General features: G+C 41.3%; 1 protein-coding gene across 3 annotated transcripts in view; it reads left to right on the top strand.

Moving 5' to 3' along the window:
- Positions 1–21,023, top strand: part of MILR1 (mast cell immunoglobulin like receptor 1) — a 213,733-nt gene that overhangs the window by 46,995 nt on the left and 145,715 nt on the right. For all 3 annotated transcript variants that reach the window (XM_078654343.1, XM_078654344.1, XM_078654342.1), the window contains exon 4: positions 5,160–5,441. In XM_078654343.1, coding sequence (XP_078510469.1) covers positions 5,160–5,441 — 282 coding nt within the window. The remainder of the gene's footprint in view (positions 1–5,159; positions 5,442–21,023) is intronic.

The following is a 21,023-nucleotide window of genomic DNA, read 5'->3' as shown; positions in this document are numbered from 1 at the left end:
CAGCACGCAATAGCCACCTTCTTTCCTACTCAAGGATTACAAACGCAAACAACCAGTAAAGGGGACTGAGCCCACTCAGGGCAAAACACTGGACTCATTGCACCAAGGACTGCATTAACCAGCATGCTGCTGGGTATTTCAACAGTTGCCACGCCCATTGTAGGGTGTTTTTTCCTTCAATAAAGGTCGGAAAAGTAAGGTGCGGTGAGCTTGTCATTTCCCTTTATGCGCAGTTCATGAGGAAGGGGCGTTGGCCCTGAAACGCGTCGAACTTGGTTTACACATTATGAAGGATGGTAATGGGTGCTGCAGGGCAACAAGGCCGGATGGCAGACAGCGTGTGAGTAGCCCTCTTCAAATGCTCAAAGGCTTTGCTCTCACATATATATATATATAGATATATATATATATATATATATTCCTTAACTTGCCTTCAGCTCCCATTGCTTCCAGGACAAACGAGCGTGGACCCAGGTATCTTGTGCAATTATTTTATTTTGCTAAATCCGCTATTACGCGGTTCGGGTGATCCCACCCTTGATCACATGACAACTCATCACCAATACTTTTCGCTATTTAAAGTGCAAGTGCAGTTTTCAATTACATGGACATAGAAAAAACACTCTTAGTTCTTCATAACAGTTGCCCACCAAAAAATGAAAACATAAATGTCAAATAGTGGCCACTAAAATACTATACCCCATCAGATTCGAAAGGTATAACAGTATACATCAAAATATATATATATACATAGTTTAATAACAGCATATATATATATATATATATGTATATATTTCCACCACACTCGTTCACCCTTTCTTCAAGAACGACGTCCAGGCCAGCAAAGTTAAAAAAACTGGTGTTTTATTTTCACAGCCCACTCAACGCGTTTCGGGAACCACTTCCCTTGCTCACGAGTAATTGTGTCTGTTTACACCCAGTGTTTTAAAGGTTTGTCATGTGATTACATTGCATAATAAACATAAAAAACAGACTACCACTTCATTTCTCATCTGGAGCTGCGAAGACAGATTTGCAAGGTTTATCAACAGTACATGGCGTAATTCATAATGTAGCTTATTCATTTCACATTATATTTGTTAAATACATTTGTACATTATTTACATCTTAGTCGAGCAACAAAATTAAATGTTAAAGGTAATACTCGTGCTGGAGCCTCATGTTAAGCCCAAAAATCATTGTTATGCCGGGGTCTCTGTGCCTCTGCATATTTGCCGATATAAACGGCAGTTCATCATATGCTTCGTGTAGTCAAGCCCAAGTGGGCTAAGGACCCTGCTTCATCCCTTACGGTAATTATGCATCCAACTTATACACACTGGACTCCTGCCAACCCACATAAACATAAACCATAATTAATCATATGCTTACGTGCAGTTAAGCCCAAGTGGGCTAAAAACAATCAACTGCATCCCTTACGGTAATTGTGCATCAAAATTTCTACACAATGGGTTCTTGCCAACCAACATAAACATAGTCATGCTTTGGTTATCGGATCATCGCTCCTTTCATAGATTGCCACTTGATACATCGTGCCACATACTTTCTGTCTTGTATAAGCTGTCTCACATTCTCCCAAAATTAATGATATCGGTACCTGTGAAAAATAATAAAATACAGTGATTATCAATCATACTACTATGTGCTCTCTACATTCACACCATTAAAACCAAAAGATAATTTGAAGCAGCTCAAGTTCATTACTTATAGTTCAACATCACTTTTTATCCAAGATGTACATTTAGTGCTTCATCACAATTATGTCCCTGGGGTTGCATAGTATGGTACTTAATTATGAACCTAGACTCCAGCCTTCTAAGTTCTTGCAACCTGTTACCCCCTCTCTCTCTCGTGGGTATTTGGTCTAATACCACGAATGAGAGAAGGTTACAGTTGCTTTGATGATGGGTGGCAAAGTGCCTTGCCATTGGGTATTGTTTGTCGTGGTTTTTTATGGCATATACCACATATTCCGTATGACAAGAGACATGTTTAATGATTTTATAGGGTTCACACACAGCAGACAACTTGATTTCTTTAGTGCTGTGGCTGAATTTGCAGGCTTTGCAACGGCCACAGACAAAGAACCCTTGAACCGGGTTATCTTTTCTTTTCTTGTTCACTACAAGTGTTTGACAGACTCTGTCTTTTAGAGACAATGGTCTCCTGTATGTTATTTGTGCAAACTCCTGAATACCTGATTTGATATCCTTGTCTGTTCTGAGGGCACTCCAGTATTTATTAATAGCTCCTCTGACTTCTTTAGCTTGGGAGTTATAATCTGTAATAAACCTGACACCCTCACACTCACTGTTCTTGTCTTCGTAGATGTAAGATTGCTGTCTTTGTCCTTTACTTTACGTACAGCTTCCGCAATACATTTCTTACTGCACCCCCTGGCTTTAAATCTTTCACACATGGTGTTTTTTTCTTTTTCAAAATCCTCCAGTTTAGTGCAGTTTCTTTTGGCTCTAAGGATTTCACCATAGGGGATAGAGTTCATTAAATTCCGCGGGTGACAGCTCTGTGCGTGGAGAAGGCTGTTTCCAGCCATCTCTTTCCTATACAGAGCTGTCACCAGGTGCTCATTCTCTATTGTGACCCTAAGATCTAAAAAGTCAACAGTTACATTGTTTATGTGGCTGGTGAAGGAGAGGTTGAAGTCATTCACGTTAAGAGTGTCAACAAACTCTTCAGCTTCCTGCACAGTACCATCCCAAATGATGAAAATATCATCAATGTACCGGAGCCAGGTTCGCACTCCGGTACGGTATTGATCTAACTGTCTGACTACTTGCTCTTCCCACCAGCCTAAGTAGATTCCAGCAAAGCTGGGAGCAAAGCAAGTGCCCATTGAAGTACCAAGCAGCTGATGGTATATGGTACCATTGAACAGAAAGTAATTCTGAGTCAGGCAGGTGTAAATCATGTCTAACATCATTTCTGTGTGAAAAAGGAAAGAAACTGATCTACTACTGAGAAAATGTCTGCAGGCTTTAATTCCCATCTCATGGGGAATGTTGGTATATAGGCTGTTCACGTCTAAGGTCATTAATATACAGCCTGTATCCAGTTTGACTTCAGTAATTTTTTGCAAAAAGTCCCCTGAATCTTTTAGATATGATGGCAGGCCCTGCACAATTGGCTGCAAAAAGTGATCTACATATCTAGATGTATTCTCCAGGCAACTATTCTTAGAAGACACAATGGGCCTCCCTGGGGGGTTTGTGGCGTTCTTGTGTAGTTTAGGTAACAAATAAAGCGCTGGAATTTTAGGGAATCTGCATTTTAAGAAGTTAAACTCTTCTGTTTCAATCAGTCCTTGGTTACGCCATTCATTTAATTTCTCATAGTATGCTTGGTTTTTAGTCTCATAGATTTTCCTATTACTTTTTTCATACTTCACAACATCATTAAGTTGATTCATGCCTTCATTTATATACATTTCTTTTGACATAATGACAATATTGCCACCCTTGTCAGATTTCTTTATGACAATACTTGTATCATTCGATAAACTGTCAATTGCTGATCTATGTGCCTGACTCAGATTGCTACTCACCCTGTTTTTCTTTTTTGCTAATACTTTTAATTCTGATACCACACCTCTTTCAAACACATCAATTGCATCATTGTTTATCATGGGTAAAAAGATCGATTTAGGTTTAAACCCGCTTTTGCTGTTTAAGTCCAACCTAATATTCTCATTAATCAAGTTGAGGGTTGGATTTTCAATAACATCAGGGTTTCCCCCCAGATCATGCAAAACCTGTAACATTTCAGCATCTCCAATCTGAATGGTGCTAGGTGTTATAGTGCTAGTTCCTGTCTCATTGCTCATCCTTGTAGCGAACCATTTCTTAAGTCAAAGTTTTCTTGTAAATTGAAAGAGGTCAATCCGGCTTTGGGTATAATTAAAATTAGAAGAGGGACAAAAAGATAAACCAAAAGACAGTACCTCAATTTCTGCGTCATTGAGTATCCTGTTTGAGAGGTTAACCACGGTCTTGGTATCTTTCATTTCAGCTTCTTTTGGCCCCTTGTTCTTGTTCCCACTGGGCTCGATACGCTGATGTTTGCAACGTTTTGCTTCTTATATATATATATGTGCTGTATATGCTGCAGATTCACTCCTTCTGACTGCAATGTCTTGAGTGAACCTCAAGAAGAAGGTTTGATTACATGTTTCAACAAATACCATAGTATTGGGAACTTAGACTCTGTGACAAAAGTTGGTTGGTTCTATTTCTGTTGATTACACCACATGCCAACCTCAATCTAGGGCAAATCATTGGTAACTCGGGGCTTAACTACATCAAAGTTGTATTACTGGAACTGAATGTGGAGGAGATAGCCATGGCATGTATTTGTTATTACAATACAATTGTGTTAGTCATATACATACTTACTACAAAATCAATAAGGTATGTTTAAAGAGTAAGTGACAAGAATTACAATTGGAGTTCTAAACATTTGAATATTCATAGCTCAATATTTAATTAGAGGATAATGTATTTGTTCACATTAATTTACATTGGAAACACATTATGATGTGGTCAACGTGAATGGTTCCATTTGATATGGGTGATAGATCTTACTGCAGATTTGTAAATATTCCTGTCTTCTCCAGACGTTTCTTTTAACATTGCTGGGAGGGACATTGGAAAAGAAAAGGGACCATGCTGTTACAACGGAGTGTGTAATAATCAATAGCATACTACAATTTCATAATTACTCAATATTACCAGGCATAAGGCTTTCTAAACTTGTTCTTTTCAAAATGTCATTGTTTTAGTTTGTTTCCTAGTTCTCAGACCAGAGTTTAGAAAATACATTGCCCATCCATGTTCGTTTCAGAGCATAAATTGGAAAATAGTGAAATGCTATTGTGAAGAAACTTGGAGGAATGTTATTAAAGAGCACAATTTTTGCAGTGTAGTAATGCCAACAGCATAGCATATTTCATCCTTCGCCCACAATGAACCCGACTCAAGAAGAGACATTTGTTATTTGAGTCTTTTAATGCAGATTTTCACCTTCGCAAAATGTTTACACGGGTGCTACAACTTGGATATTGCATGTATTTATATTAACTTTGTGCTGTTCGATACCCATAATAAAAAATATATATTTTTCAGAACCTGTCTCCAAACCAAAGCTCTACTCAGATACATCGCTGACAGCTATAGGATGGAACACGACACTGTGTTGTCTCTCAGACAAGGGATCTTTGCCCATTAACTACTCCTTCTTCGCTGGAAACATATTTCTATCCGTAATTACCAGAAATAACAGACATCCTGCTACGCTGACTTACAATCTAAATTCTTCCAGTGCTTATTGGAACTATAAATGCAAAGCTGAAAACATGCTTTCCAAACTTCAAAAATATAGTGACTTTTTCTCATTTACAGTGGCAGGTATGTATGCACAGTCTAAGTTCTTTTATTTAAAAAATATTTTATAGTACAACCGCTTAAAAGTTAGAATATGCTAAAGTGAATTGTAACATAAGTGTGAAACAGCGACTGATTGAACTTTTCTTGATGCCTTTGCTTTTATCAGATCACCCCTACTTCACTTAAAATGTTGTATCTTCTTTGTGCCCACATGTGTAGATTCCATGAAGAAAATTGGGTATGACCCAGCAAAGTCAAAGGACCTGGGTATCGGATAGTATAGAGAACAAAAGTGGTCCTAGACATAATTTATTCAGCACTGAGATAAAGCAGGTTATTAACAGTCACTGGCATTTAGTTGCAGACGAAATTGGTATACCGGAACCCCCGATGCATACGTTCCGCAAGGGAAGGAGTGTGAGGGATGTTGTGGTCCAATCACTCCTGCCAAAAAAGAGTATGGAGAGTCAGACCACACTCTGGAATCTGCCTCCAATAGTTGGACATCACAAATGCGGGTCCTGTAAGGCTTGTACCATGACTGTGGAACTGAAAAGATTTGCATACAATGAACACAACCATGTGCTACAACATCACACTAATTGCAATTCCATGGGAGTCATCTATGCTATCCTCTGCTCCTGTGGTTTCATGTGCATAGGACAGACGGTACAGAAGGTCAAAACACGTATTTTGCAGCATTGCAGTCGAGTACGCTGTAGGGTACAGGGGGCCCCCTAGTGGAACATTTTGTGAAGTTGATCACCCCCCCTGAGAGTATCAAATGGCGGGTAATCGAGAAGGTTACCAAGAACCCACGTGGTGGTAATTTTTCCAGCGTATTGAGCACCCGTGAGTGCAAATGGATGCATGTATTTGACACAGTAAGCAGAGGCCTTAACGAATATGAAGAGGTCACTAGACAAATGGCCTCTTTACATAATGGTTGACTGTGTTTGACATGAACCCCCCTCCTGTATGGGTACATATATTGCTGATGTGAGTGCTTGCTTACTTACAATGATATGTATAGCATTACCTTGACATTATTGAGGATGTCCTGACAAGTTTTCATAATACAATTTTCAAGATGTTAAGATTGTTTGTATCACAGGGCTCTGTGATCTTGTGTCTTTGCATCGGCCGTTGTTTTTTAACCTGAATATGTATATCTAACTTAAATATGTATATATTTTTCATGTACGCATACCGAGTAGTGCTTGTCATGAGCCCTCGCTTTTACACTGGATTTGTAAATACAGTTCACATGCTCTCGGAGCATGCCTCTCACTTAGCTCAACCAGGTAGTCATCATTAATGTCGTTTTGTTATTTAATGCAACTTTGATTTTGTCTGTTATTCTGTGTCACAAATAAACCTTTGGGCACCTCTGTTTTCAAACTCCTATCGGCACTTTTTTGCCCGTAACACCCGTGTTACACAAGCCCAACTGCTATTTTGGAAGCAGGGAGCGCTGACGCTGGCAGCTGGGGGACTTTTATTTTGGCACTGGAGACGCGCGTCACGTCTCCTGTTGGCGTGCACGCCACGCGCGAGGAGTATATCAGGCTGTATGCGGTTGCCTTTGGGTTGTCCAGTACACCGGCATCCCGTTAGGATTCAGACCGTTACGTTGTACAGGTACGAGGAGTGAGTGTGTATGTTTCTTAGCGGTGAAGAAGTCAACATGACCTATTTGGAGGCATTGAGTGATGGGCATTAGTTAATCAGTGCCTTTGGTTTGTTTGTTTTTCCAGAACCACACCATGGAATTAAGGACCGGTTGGTTTTGCTAATTAATACATCTCCTTAGGATGCCTGTATCAAGATTCACCCTTTGGTGAGTGTTTTTTTAATCTTAGTAGCCGTTTAAGTTATTGTATGTGTTGTCATATATGTTGGACATTATTCTTATTTTGTCCACGTGTTTGTTTCTAGCGATTGGAATACATTTAGTTTTGTGACCTCTCCATTCATGGATGAGATATTGACCAGTTGAATAAATTTGGAACATTGGAGCACACCATTTATTGGTGAGTGCTTCTGCTTTTATTATTTGAACAATACACACAGGCATTGTGTATTTTGTTAGCTTAGGTGCTTAATAATTGATTTATGAGCATTGAGCCTTATGCGTTTTTTGTCTATAGGTGACCAACCTCATTGCTTGGGCGTTTTCTCTTACTGAAGTCTAGGTAAGGTACCCAACCCTTTAACTGGGTGTTCTCAGTGGCTTTACTCCATAGATTTTGTTTGACTGTTGGTATGGGTTTTTTCCCTCCAGGTCCCCCACCCTCTGTCCGTCCTGAGGAAGACCCGTAGCTGAGGTGTTGATCCTCCCTCTCCCCCCATCTTTGACGCCTGCACCCCTTCCCCGTCCTCACCCTGAAAGACTATGAACAAATAGTATGATTGATATACCTGGGGCAGGCTCAACACTAAGGGAATAGTACCTTAGTTTCTCTAATCATTGGATTATCCTTTCATTTATTCTCTCTCTTTCACTTGAGCACATACTTTTACACTTTCTACTGCACCTGGCAGAACTCTCCCAACCTCTTGATTTTTAATAATTATGTATATATGTACATGAAATAAATTGTGAATTTAATTGCCATAAACTTTTGTATGCAGAATTTTTGTGTTGTGGGTATCATCTATAAGACTAGAAACGCATTTGGTTTTCTCTGTTGCCTTTTCTCCTTATTTTTCAGGATTAAATCCGAACAACCAACTCAGATTCATAATGAGTAGTACACTTAAATGTGCTGAATAAATTGTGTCTAGGACCACTTTTGTTCTCTATACTACACATGTGTAGATTCGGCATTAAAACATGGCATTGACAATGTTTTTCTAGGATTACAGATGGAAAATTGCAATACATAATGGTTTCTAGGAGTGAACAGTTTTGTAGATTCCTGAATTTACTGAAATTAATAACGTTCCTAATAAATGAGTCCCTCAAACACAAAAATATAATACATACCTCTCAAAATCACAAACCAAACTTAACAATAATGTCATCAACTCAACCCCACAGCCAGCGTGCTATTTTGTATCCTCACAATACTACCTCAGTGTTCACTAGACCTTATGAAAAACTGATGTAAATTTAATGCTCTTGTCTAACACTTCATACTGCTTAACAATATCCATTTCTTCATACCATACAATGACACAAAAAACTATATAAATCAAATTTGCTACCAGAATTTGTGTCTCACAACTAAACCCTTCACCCTACTCATACGGTTTACTCTCTCAAAAGAGAACAGCCTCACCAGGAAGATTCTTAACTCTCAAATCCAGGATCTGAAAAACAACTTCTTTCAAAAGCAATTGAAGCTCATTTTTAAAGTGAATATACTCATCTACATATAAAACACCTTCAACTCCATCATCTATCTCAAAATATTCAACTGATAAGGATTTTGTGTGACCCCTATCATCTCATCACCTACTCGTCTACAACTACTCTTATACTTATGGACGTAGTTAACCTAACCTCACCATCTATATTTGTGCCCTCCAAAAATTGACCCATCTACATGAAGCTCTTAGCACGCAAAACATTACAATCTAAAACATAGAACCTTCTTCCGGAAGAGGTAAATAGCACACAAAAAGAAAATTCAAATGCCTCAGGATTCTTATTCCAATTACACTAGACCTTGAATGCCCACAGACACAACAGGGGTGTCATTCAGAAATCAAGGCACCATACACAATTTCAGACCATCAATAGTAGAGCTCTTCTATGCGCCCAAAACATAGACGTACTGTTTCTGATAGAGAAAGTATCTACCAGACCATCGTTCATGGATACATTTCCTTCCACTATTACGTCATCTACTGCGACATAAAAGACAAAAGAATAGTAGAGTACCCATCTTTCACAAAACTCTCACATTCCAAACTCCACATCATCTTACTTTCCAGGGCCTCAAAATGTGCTTACAATAAACTTTATCCATCACCCCCGAAAAAAATCTGCCACTTTTAAAGAACTTAATTGAATATGCTATAAATCAACTACTAACAGCAAACATTTTGTACCAAAAGGTGATCTGAACCTGGATCGGAATGTTAAGTACGACAAGCAATTAACTTACTCCGACATTTCAAACAACAACCCAAAGCAAAAAGGATGCAAATTATCTTATCATAGTAGTCCTAAGCACCTCATAACTGATAAAAAAAAATTGCCTCTACTTTCTCTCACTGTCGACACATCTAATTTCTTGAAATTCACAGCTTATGCAACACCAACAGCAGCCAAAACCATAGTGGCAGCAACATCTCAAATGTAAGTCTAGGTGACCATAACTTAAAAAAACCTCCCTTTTAAAAAAATAATGCTATCATATCATTACATTATAGTAGAGCACGCAACTTCTCTTTATCAGCCAATATTGAAAAATGTTTTTCCTGTGAGAAACATGCGCAAAAGTAAAAACATCGGGAAATTGGTACGCAATAAAGTTAACTTATGAGAGTAAATTATTGTAATTTATAGAACATAAATGGAAAAAGTCATGCTCAATAAATTAACAAACTTCTAAAAGAAAGCAGGAAAAAGTACAAAGCAAACATGTTTAAACTCAAATCTGAATTCCTGAAAAATCATCTAAATACCGTTTGGCCACCTTCAAATACTCCCCATTGTAGTCTGGTGCTGTGTTCCCCCACCGCCACTAAACCTCCTTTGCGAGTTTGGCGGTCCCTCAAAATTAGGCCCAAAGTATTTTCAATGGAAAAAAGTTCCTGTTAGAAGTTTTTGGCATCATTGGGCCAAGTGGCAATGAATGTGAATTTAGCAGTAATGTTTAAGCTGGAGTTTAAATACATCGCGGATTATCTTCAGAGTTTCCAAGCTGCCATTTACAGTAGGCTTATCTTACGTGTGGGACTCCATATAACACAGTCTAGGTCTCTCTGCTTGTCTTGAGACTTCTAAACAAGAAGCAGCAGCTCTCCTCCGGCTCTGGTTCTTCAGACTGCAGACCAGATGATCGTTGAGTCTCACCTGCATTCCTGCAGTGCTTCATCGTGTGTGAAAGTGCTAGCACTCATCAGCTCCAGAGTTCTATTTCCAGCTCCTGCATCACAGTTCTTTGTTTTGTACCTGATGGACGAATAAGATCTAAGCAAAATGAGTTAGTGTTTAGGGGTTTGGTTGCATGCATCTTGCTCGTTTCTCAAGTTTACAAATAAAGACTGATTTTGGAACTTGTACTGAAACTGCAGACTTGTATCTAAGAGTTACAGTGCTATTAACGTGGCCTTTGGTACAGCATTCAAAGCTCACCTGGTGCCATGCTGATTGCCAGTGTCGAAGCACCGTAGACACTTATTTCATGTTTAGCATTTTTAGACGTTCATTCTTGTCAAAGAAGTGCAGAGTCTGAGCGGGTTCATTGAATCACCACCTGTTGCAAATATGTTAAAAAGATGGTTGATGTAGGGTGCCCACACTCCAATCTCATGCTTGTACAAGTCCCCAGGTATTTTGTCCAGTCCAGGTGCTTTGCCATTTTTAACTGAGCTAATGGCTTGCTCAGTTTCTTCTAGACTAAACACTAGGGGACTTGTGCTACGTACAATTCTAGAGCAATTATCAAAGGATGGCTCCTTGTTCCCTGGGGCTTCATACAATTGGGTGAAATGATTGACCCAGGTTTGCTCATCAAGAAACACATCCTCGGGTATTTTGTCTCTGTTTTTCTCATTAGCAACAAGTTTCCAAAACCCCACACTATCCTTAGCCTTAGCAGCTAGTAACATATTCCCCCAACATTCCTCTTCCCAAAGGGCTCTGGCGTTAAGCGGTGTCTTTTTGTATTCGCTCCTAAGGGCCCTGATCACATCTGGTGTCTTGTTCTTAATAGCATCTATGGGTGAACTCTTCAGTAAGCGACACTCTTTATTATACCAAGGTTTGGACACTACAGCACTAATTTTATGCATCAACCTTTTTTTTGGCATTTTCGACACATAGGGTACAAGGGATGTGAAATACTTGGTATGTTCATCTATAAAATAATTTTCCTCTACCGGATGGGATAAATGATTAGAAAATGCATCTGCAAAGAGTTGATAGATGCTGGACAATGCCTCCCCATTTCCCAATATGCTAGGCCATTTAAGGGAACGCCTATTATTTCTCATTACTGGGGCATCATGGGATTTATTCTCCATGGGGAGAACTTCTGGCATTGAGCTACTACTAGGGAGCAATCGGTAATTTATTAACAACTGCAACGGCCGATGATCACTTTGATACCTTGGGACAATTTCAAAGTCTATCAGATAAGACCAAATGTCAAGAGATACCAGCATATAATCTATACAGCTATGGGAGTTGTTTTTAACAAAAGTGGGGGCCTTGGGCGAATCAGAACGGAAGCGGCCATTACAAGCCCTCATTCCATGTACTGCGACTAGTTTTGTCATTTGCACAGCTAGATTTGTGCAGGGCACTCCCTCCGTATAGGATAGAGATGGGATATTGTTAGCACTGTCCTCATCTCCAAAAGCATCGCCAAACCCCTTAATTGGCTCGAAATTATAATTAAAGTCCCCTCCAATCAGGATGCTTGGCGAGTCTATATTATTAGCAAGGAGATTGTCCAGTTTTTCCAGGGTTGAAGACTCTTTTGTCAGCCCACATGGTCGATTATATACATTGAAGACAGTAATGTGTCTACCATCCCTTGGGTTAACTACCAGACCCAGTATGTCAACTGAGTCTGTGTGTAATTGCTTAATGTTTACTTTAAGAGACACTTTAATCCACACTGTGAGTCCTCCCAAGGGTCTCCCTCGGGTTGAAGCTACTGCCTCTATATTAAAGGTTTTGTACCCTACCCTGTGTGGTATATCAAGGGCCCAAGTTTCCTGCAATAGGCAGATGTCACTGGAGTCTATATAGTTAGACCAATCAGGGTCTGAAAGGTTTTTTGCCAGACCCGCGATGTTCCAGGATATCACTATGAGGTTAGGATGGCTGATTAGGGTTTCCTCTGCTGGTAGCGACTCCGTATTTGTAGCATCGCAGATACAATTTCTTGTAGCAGGGGTTGTGTCTAGAGTTATGTTTTGATGATAGTCGACCACTTCATCGCACCTTGTTATTGATGTACTTGCTGCATGGCAATTAGCTCTCTCATGGATAGACCGTTCTAAGGGCATAGCTACTCTTACTTTGTTGCTAACAGGTAAAGATGTCAAGGACTCACCTAAAGCCCCACTATCTGCAGTGATATACTTATTGTATGGGTTCTTCTCAACCTCAGGATCAATGTTCCATCCAACGATAGAGATACCTCCTGTGATAGAGTTTTTGGATTTCTCTTGGACGCTATTATAATTGGCACCATATACATGGGGATCAACCTTGATTGCACCAGCATTATGGTCCTCAACACGGTATATTCGCTGGTTTATCACCCCCCTTTCTCGAACACGTGCAAACAATCGTCCACTTTCACTAATCGCTTTAGTGGAATTATCCCAACTTCGCTCTGAATTTATGCTTGTCCCGCATGAATATTTTTCTTGGGCATTAAAAGTTTTGCACAACAAAGGCCCGGTACCCTTTAGATGTCAATCGTTCTGATCCAGGGAGCTCAGAGCTTGGTATCTTTTCTGTGTTGGTACCTCAAAAGCTGGGCAGTGGTTGGGGGTGAAAGGCCTATCTCTTTTAGTGGCAGCAGGTATCTTACTAAGATGAGTATAAAAATACCCCAATGGCCGCACCAGTACCTCGTTCTCATTCGGAGTTAAAGAGGCTGCTCTAAGCAAGACAGTTGCAACATGCTGTGGATATTTATAATTAACGATGACACAATCACCCCTACAGGATTTTTTTGAGTTGCCAATCCAATGTACCCTACTAGTTGTTCAAATGTGGTCAGAGTAATTGGTTGGGAACCCACAGTGCCTATGTAACCATGAGACCGTTTTATATTTGAGCGAATCGTGTGATTCCAAAGGGGATCGATCCTGACTAACATCTAGAGGGGGAACGTTAGAAAGGACAACAACATAAGGTGCACAATCTGGCGGGAGATTAATAGAGCGACTTTTCTTGGGTACTAATGCTCTAGGCATACTTACAGATGCCGCTGTTACCTTGGCGGTTTGGCTTTCCACTGGCGGGTCTAGTATGTCTAATTTGTTTGGAATAGGTCCCCCAGCATGCGGTTTCGGAACAATATCATTACATGGTACACTCCTCTCTTTAGACCCAAGGCTGTCAATCTTACCAGTATGTGTATCTAATAGTCTGCCTAGTCTGGACACTTCAGCTGTAAGTAGGTCTATTTTGTCTACCAATGGTTTAACAATAGTTTCAAATTTTCCCTCTATAATACTAGCTAATAGATCCAATTGCTCGGTGTTAACATTAGCAACATTGTTCTTATTTAAAGTCTCATTGTCACAAGCAATGTTCTTTGGTGTGTTTTCAACTCTTCTCTTGTTGTTGTATCCCCCACGCTTGGTTTGTAGTTTTCTACAGGCCCTCATTGTTCTCAGGGCCGGAGACTGGCGTAGCGGGATATCATCAGAGACTTCGGGAAAATCCTGATTAAGGGCCGGCGTTACTGGTAATTCTGTTAATATGTGGAGAAGCGTGGCTCAGTGGTTAGAGGCGGCAGACCCGGAAGCTGTGATCAGCCGTGGACCAGGGTTCGATTCCCCGCCTCGGCGGGTCTCGGGCTCAAAAATTCCACGGACTCGACAATTCTCGCTCCGGTGCCTACTCGACTCACGGGGCCACACTCTGCGACTCTGGGCAATAGCTTGCTTAATCTCCACTACGGCCCCTCGCGGCGGGATGCCTGGCTTTCACTTTGTGAATACCCTGCAGGGGTATCTCACAGGGGAATACCAGGACGGGTTCCCTAAGCAAGCGCCTGAGACCCCTGGGTGATTAGTGCGCTATATAAATCGAAATACATTTACATATAACATCGGGATCACAATTTACATCCACAGCTACTTCTGTATTGACTCTGGGAGATGTAAGGGGTAAATCTGGTTGACTTTCCCGGCCCAGCGACTTTCTCTGGTCATTATTAATCTTATTTACCACTTTGACTAGATAATTGTCCCTAGTGGATTTATTTTTGGACATTTTAGTTGCCGGTAGTTGGTCCCAAGGGCTATAGGTGTATAAAGTACGGATAGTTGATGGCAAAAGATACTGTTTTTAATCAGCACAGGTACTCCAGAAACGCACAAGGTACTACGTTAAGAAATAATGTCACATAAAAGGTCTTTGTTATAAAACTTACTAATTAGTCGTTCACGACAGCCAAGATGGGTTGCCCAGCCCAGCCTCGTCCTGCCCCGGACTGCCACACACTGTCCCGCCCTTGTCCCGGGCTTCTCCCGGCACGCTCCCGCGCGCGTCCCGCGGGACGAAGTTCCGGTATGCCCTTTATGCGCCTCCTGGCGCCACGCGATGACGGATGCGGCGTCCTTGCCGCTGGTGGGACAGCTGGGAAGTGTAGTCCAGCTGAGAAGTGTAGAGAGGGGGCTCGGCAGAGCCAAGCCCGGCCAAGAGGGAGAGCGGAGCCAAGCCCGGCCCACAGACGCTGCAAACAGAGAGGGGGCTCGGCAGAGCCAAACCCAGCCGAAAGGTATGAGCGGAGCTAAGCCCAGTTCGCAGGGAACAAGTCTGCCCAGTCAATAACACAGGTTAGGTCTCTCTGCTTGTCTTGAGACTTCTAAACAAGAAGCAGCAGCTCTCCTCCGGCTCTGGTTCTTCAGACTGCAGACCAGCTGATCCTTGAGTCTCACCTGCATTCCTGCAGTGCTTCATCGAGTGTGAAAGTGCTAGCACTCATCAGCTCCAGAGTTCTATTTCCAGCTCCTGCATCACAGTTCTTTGTTTTGTACCTGATGGACGAATAAGATCTAAGCAAAATGAGTTAGTGTTTAGGGGTTTGGTTTGCATGCATCTTGTTCGTTTCTCAAGTTTACAAATAAAGACTGATTTTGGAACTTGTACTGAAACTGCAGACTTGTATCTAAGAGTTACAGTGCTATTAACTTGGCCTTTTGTACAGCATTCAAAGCTCACCTGGCGCCATGCTGATTGCCAGTGTCGAAGCACCCTAGACACTTATTTCATGTTTAGCATTTTTAGACGTTCATTCTTGTCAAAGAAGTGCAGAGTCTGAGCGGGTTCATTGAATCACGGTCAACTCTGACCAAGGGTCCGCATGAAATCATCAGTTCAGGCAAGCTAAATGAGGAAAGTCATACACAAGTTTCTAGTTGTAGTCACATGCCGCAATTTGCACAAAGAATTCTGGCGGGTGCCTATTGAGTTCATGGCAATGGTAGAATACCTTTTAATCTCAGCAAAAATGTAAGTGATGACCAGGGTGCGTCTTTATTTTAATGCCTCAAGAGCCAAAACGCCTCAGTGCAAGAGACCGGCACTTCATGTGAGCAATGATAGTCCTAGCAATAAAACATGGCTGAAACAGGTTTTAGTTACACTAATATGTGGATCCTATTCTTATTATGCTTTGGTGAGATTCCGGCTCTACCAATATTATGTGTTTCCACCAAGTAGCGCTTCGGAACTCCAGAACTTCAGTTTTCATCCCAGTGTATGGTGTAATGCTGAAAGGGAATTCCAGAACCTTCCACCGTGAGCAGTGCTTAATTTGAGCTGGTGTTTACCAGTAGGGGGTCACCGACACTCATTTTTAGGGACCAGCATTTATTTGAACTCTTAAGAAAATTCCCGAGAGCAAGAGAGGCAAAAATACAGAAGTAGGAAGTGAAAGGCGGGAAAAACTATCACAAAGGGAGAAAGCAGGGGGGACCCACAAGAGTGAGATAAAGAGGCAGAGAGTGTCTGTCAGTGGATTAAAGAGGCCTGAGGTGGATTTAAGATTTCACAGCTTTGTTGTTCATCTCGCTAGCATTGTATAGCGCCAGCAGCGGGCTTCTGACCAGAGCTTAAGGCACTGGTACTCATTATTTTGCAAATTAAGCACGACCATGAGCGTGTACTAATATAGAGGAATATTATTTTATTATTATATTTTCATTAGGATTTTTATCAGACCTGTGCAAACTTGCTTATATTACTTTCATAGCACAATTAAATAGTTGTAGACAGCTGGTTTGTACACTATGCTTTACAGAGACAGCAGGACAAGCCTCGATAGCAAGTATATGATCCGATAGAAAGACACAAGGTTAACTGTGCTAAGGTAGACTCATCCTTAGTGAAGTATAACCTGTTTAAACTATTGCCTTTCCCACAGTAGTGGCCTAACATTCAATACACCATATTTAGCATGCAGGATATGACGAGGCTGAGGATGCATACCAACATGAAAGGTGCAAAAAGCAGTACAACAGACATGTTCTCCATCTATCTCTGCAATTATACTTTCCCCTGCTCACTTGTCACTCGCCCCATGATATTTTGTGGCGGTAGTCGCAAACGAGTGCAGGAGTGGTAGATCCCCATTGTTCTTGTAAAACCAATGACTGCACCATATAGGTTAGTGAGTAAAATCTTTTTTATTTAAGTTTTTTTATAAAAATCAGCTACAATAAAATGGTAACCACTGCAGAATAGGCAAAACAAAAAGTAAATCATTAAAATTTACATTTCATTAGAAAATGTATTCAAAGTACAAATGTCCACTTTCTAAAACAATGGCATTCTGTTAATTAAACCTGTCGATTTTTCAATGTATCTTTCATATGGAGCTCCACCCAAGCTATAAATTACATAGTGCAAACAATACATTTTTGAGAGAGCCCCTTCAAACATCAGTGTGGCCCCCGCTATTGTTCCTGTTAGATCGGACATCCTTGGCATTGTTTCCCCCAACTCTGCCTTCAAGCCTCCTGTTTTCGATGACTTCTTTTTTGCTAGCTTTAGGACTCTGCACACTTTACCAGTGCTAACTAGCACTAAAGTGTTTTTTCTCTCTACTTTAAACATAGAAACATTGGCTTACACCCAACTGGCATATTTAATTTACTTGTGATTCCCTGGTAAAGTGGTACTATATGCACACATGGGCCTGTAAATTAAATGCTACTAGTGTATTAGTGAGCATGTGGCACCCACTTAAGTAGTCCTTTAAACATATCTCAAGCCTGCCACTGCAGCATATGTGTTCAGTTTTAAACTGCCATTTCGACTTGGCAAAATGAACCTTTTGCCAGGCCTAAAACCTTCCTTTTTAATACAAACAAGTTACCCCTAGGGCAGGCTCTTATCATCCCATAGGGCAGGGTGCACTGTATTTGAAAAGTTGGATATGTTCTTTTAACTTTTCCATGTCCTGGTAGTGAAAAACGACTACATTAGTTTTTCACTACTGTGAGGACAACCTCTCCCATAGAATGACATTGGGTTGCCTTATTATATTTAATAAGTGCTATCTTTTAATTGGGAACAGATAAACATTTCATGTTTGGTGTCTGAGAAATTGGTAATGGAAAAGTTGGATTTTAAGTTACAATTTTGAAAATGTCACCTTTAGAAAGTTGGCATTTTCCTGCGCAATGCCTGCGCTGTGCCTGCAGTCTGTTAATGCATCACATGCCATGGTGTAGCTGACCACTGGATTTTGCTTATTCCTCTCAGACAGCCACATAATAGAGGGATTAGGTGTGCCTGGCTGGGCCATGAACTGGCATTGTTTTGGTCACAGGCCAGTCCTTCCTTGGTCGATAGCTCTCCTTCTGAGGGTTTAAGCAGCTCTCCAACAGCATTTATGGGCTCAGGTGCAACTCTGTGCTTCTTATCTTGGTCCCTGGCGTGGCACATCAGTGGTGGTAGTGGCTTGAAGGCCTTAGGCTACCAAATTGCCCCAGTAGGCTTCTTCAGCTGTTGTGTCCCTGTGCTGTCTTCGACGGTGCAACCTCTCTTTGCTGGGCCCTCGGTGTAGCAGAGCAGTCCTTCTTCTGTCCTTCTTCTAGGTCAGTTGAGATATGAGGTGTGGATGCCAGGGGTTCCTACTTTATGCTCAGAAAATGCCCTCAGTGCAAGATGCAGTTGGTAGCCAATGGGCTACCAGGTTGTTATTGTTATAGTTATTGGCCTCTTAAATAGCGCATGACTCACCCAGGGGCAACTCAGCGCTTACTTAGAGGAAAACCAGAGGGAAAAGTGATGAATCAATGCCAAAGAGAGTTAAAATAGGAAAGCCTTGAGTTGTTTCCTGAAAACCAGATAAGAGGTAGATTTACGCAAAGTCTCTGGTAGAGAATTCCAGTATTTGTGGGCAATATATGAAAAAGCTTTGCCCCGTGTACGGTTACGCCGAATGCGAGGGATCTTCAATAGTGCCAACGAGATTGATCTCAGGTTGTGGCTAGAATTCTGCTTACAAAGTTTATTTTGCAAATAACGAGGACCCGTTCCATTAATGGCTTTAAAGGTGAGGCAGCAGATCTTTAAAATGATCTCTTTTTCACTGAAAGCCAGTGAAGCTCTCTGAGCAGGGGGTTCCCTCTTACCTGGTGACTCCTTCCTGTAGAGTATGGCATGTGGCTGTCCCAGGATGCAATCACCATTCTGCTCACTCCCAAGATGGCAAGATCCCTCTCCCAGTTTCAGACCTCACTTGCCAACCCCTGTAGTTTGGCGACCTCAGAGCTGCATGTCCCAGGAGACACCAGTTTGGCAGCTGGGCTCCCCTCTCTGCTCCTTGTGCCAGCCTGTCTGCCTAAACAATGGGGCAGCCATCTCCCCTAGTGTTACACATCTGCACTTCAAAGGCAGCTTCTCCTTTGAAGCCTGCCTTTTTGGTGCCAAAATGTCTCCCTGCAGAGGGAGGTAACATCTCCCTGGCCTGCGATCCCTCATTGTTCCCCTTCCTTAGAGTCATTGGCACATCTCTCCAGTTGCCGCCCTGGGGTACCCATCTAACTTACCAGCTCCGGGTACCACATACCATAGACTTACAGGTAAGTTAACCATTTCCAGTGTTGTGTGTCGATTTAGATTCCGTATGAATTTTCCTGATTCATGCCCTTATATAGATACAATTCACCGTGCCCTTATATAGACATAGAAATCTAGTCCTTATTTAGGCCTAGCCCATGCTGCCCATATACAGGCATGGCTACTTCCATCCGTTTTTCTACGTCACAACGATTTCTTGGAAAACCAGACTCTTAAGCGGTTAGGGACATCCCCTTGCTATAATATTGATTTCTCCAAGAACTCATTATTATGCATGAACATCTATTCCCTAGAGGTTCATTCATGACGTTCATATGCCCGACTTTTACGTCAATTCTGGCATTCCCAAACACCTTCAAGGTATAAATATACCTTCACTTGCTATGAGAAAAGCACGGTGTGGTTCAGTGCAGTTAGACTACCTACTTGCATGACGCAGCCTGCCACAGCAAGTACCGAAGAAAGCCAACTCCCCAGCTGACGCACTGACCAGACGCTGTCATCCTCCTGCCGAGAATCAAGCCCCAGTGTTTCTGACTGCCTTTTGCGGGGTGTTGGGAAATCGAGTCACGAGAAAGAGATACCAACCTCTCTCATTCTAAGGTATGGAGCTGATTAGAACCTAGCTAAACCTTTGGCAGATTCTTGGCAAAACTAAACTTATGCTAAAGCATCACCTACTACTTCCCTAGTACTTGCTAACGCTGTACATATTCTATTTGGCATTCTGTCTAACGATTGTAGCAGTTCATATCTCTTGCATGAGAAAGAATACTGTTCAATAAACCTTTTATTGAAACGCCCGTCTCTCTATTTCTGTGCAACTCTGTAGAAACAAAGCATTCACAAATGACTGAGTGAAATAGTTATCTATTGTTTCCACGACTCTGAAGATATTGTTCCGATTCTAGGGGAAACAAAGTTGTCATGTTTATGCGGTTTTCAGAGACTAATCCCTTCTTGTTTATTCGAGAAAGTTTCTAGTGACCTCTGAGTTAGCTGACACACACACAATTAAGTTTAATATTCTCAATAGAGACATACTGACCTCAGTCCTATGTCAGATCTATAGTGTATGTTATTCCAATGCGCAGAGCCTATTAGGGATATAAGAACTACACTACACAAGTGGGTACAACCAATTTGACATTCACTTAAGGGTCAGGGCAGTGGCACTGAGGTCTGGTTAGCAGGCCTCATTGCACCCTCAGAGTTGAAAAACCAGCAGTATCACTCGAAAAACCTGGAAGTGACCATACAAAAAGAGGCATTCCTTACAATAAGCACATTGAGTTAGTTATAAGTAATAAGGTGTTGAATGTTGGCTCATTCTTCATGCAGGTCTCATCTATTCAAGTAATCTGTGCACGCCATTCAAATACTCTTCTTTCACTCTTACCCCATCATTTCTGTAGCCTCTATTCTTCATACACTCCTCCTGTGCCTACTTTCATCTTAGCTACAAGAAACTTGTATATTATTTACTTAGGAAATGGTAACTACTTTGACTATGTGATTTGCTTAATAACACCCTCACTATTGTTATTGGAATGTTATTTCTTTTGCACCAAGTTCATAAAAAATGTATCCTATTCAATTAAATATTGTAAAGCGTTCCGATGTCTCTTAGGATTCATTGC

This window comes from Lissotriton helveticus, chromosome 7 (assembly GCF_964261635.1).
Source record: "Lissotriton helveticus chromosome 7, aLisHel1.1, whole genome shotgun sequence".
Lineage (NCBI taxonomy): Eukaryota > Metazoa > Chordata > Amphibia > Caudata > Salamandridae > Lissotriton > Lissotriton helveticus.
Note: the sequence above shows the minus strand (reverse complement) of the source record. Positions and strands in the feature narration are given on the sequence as shown.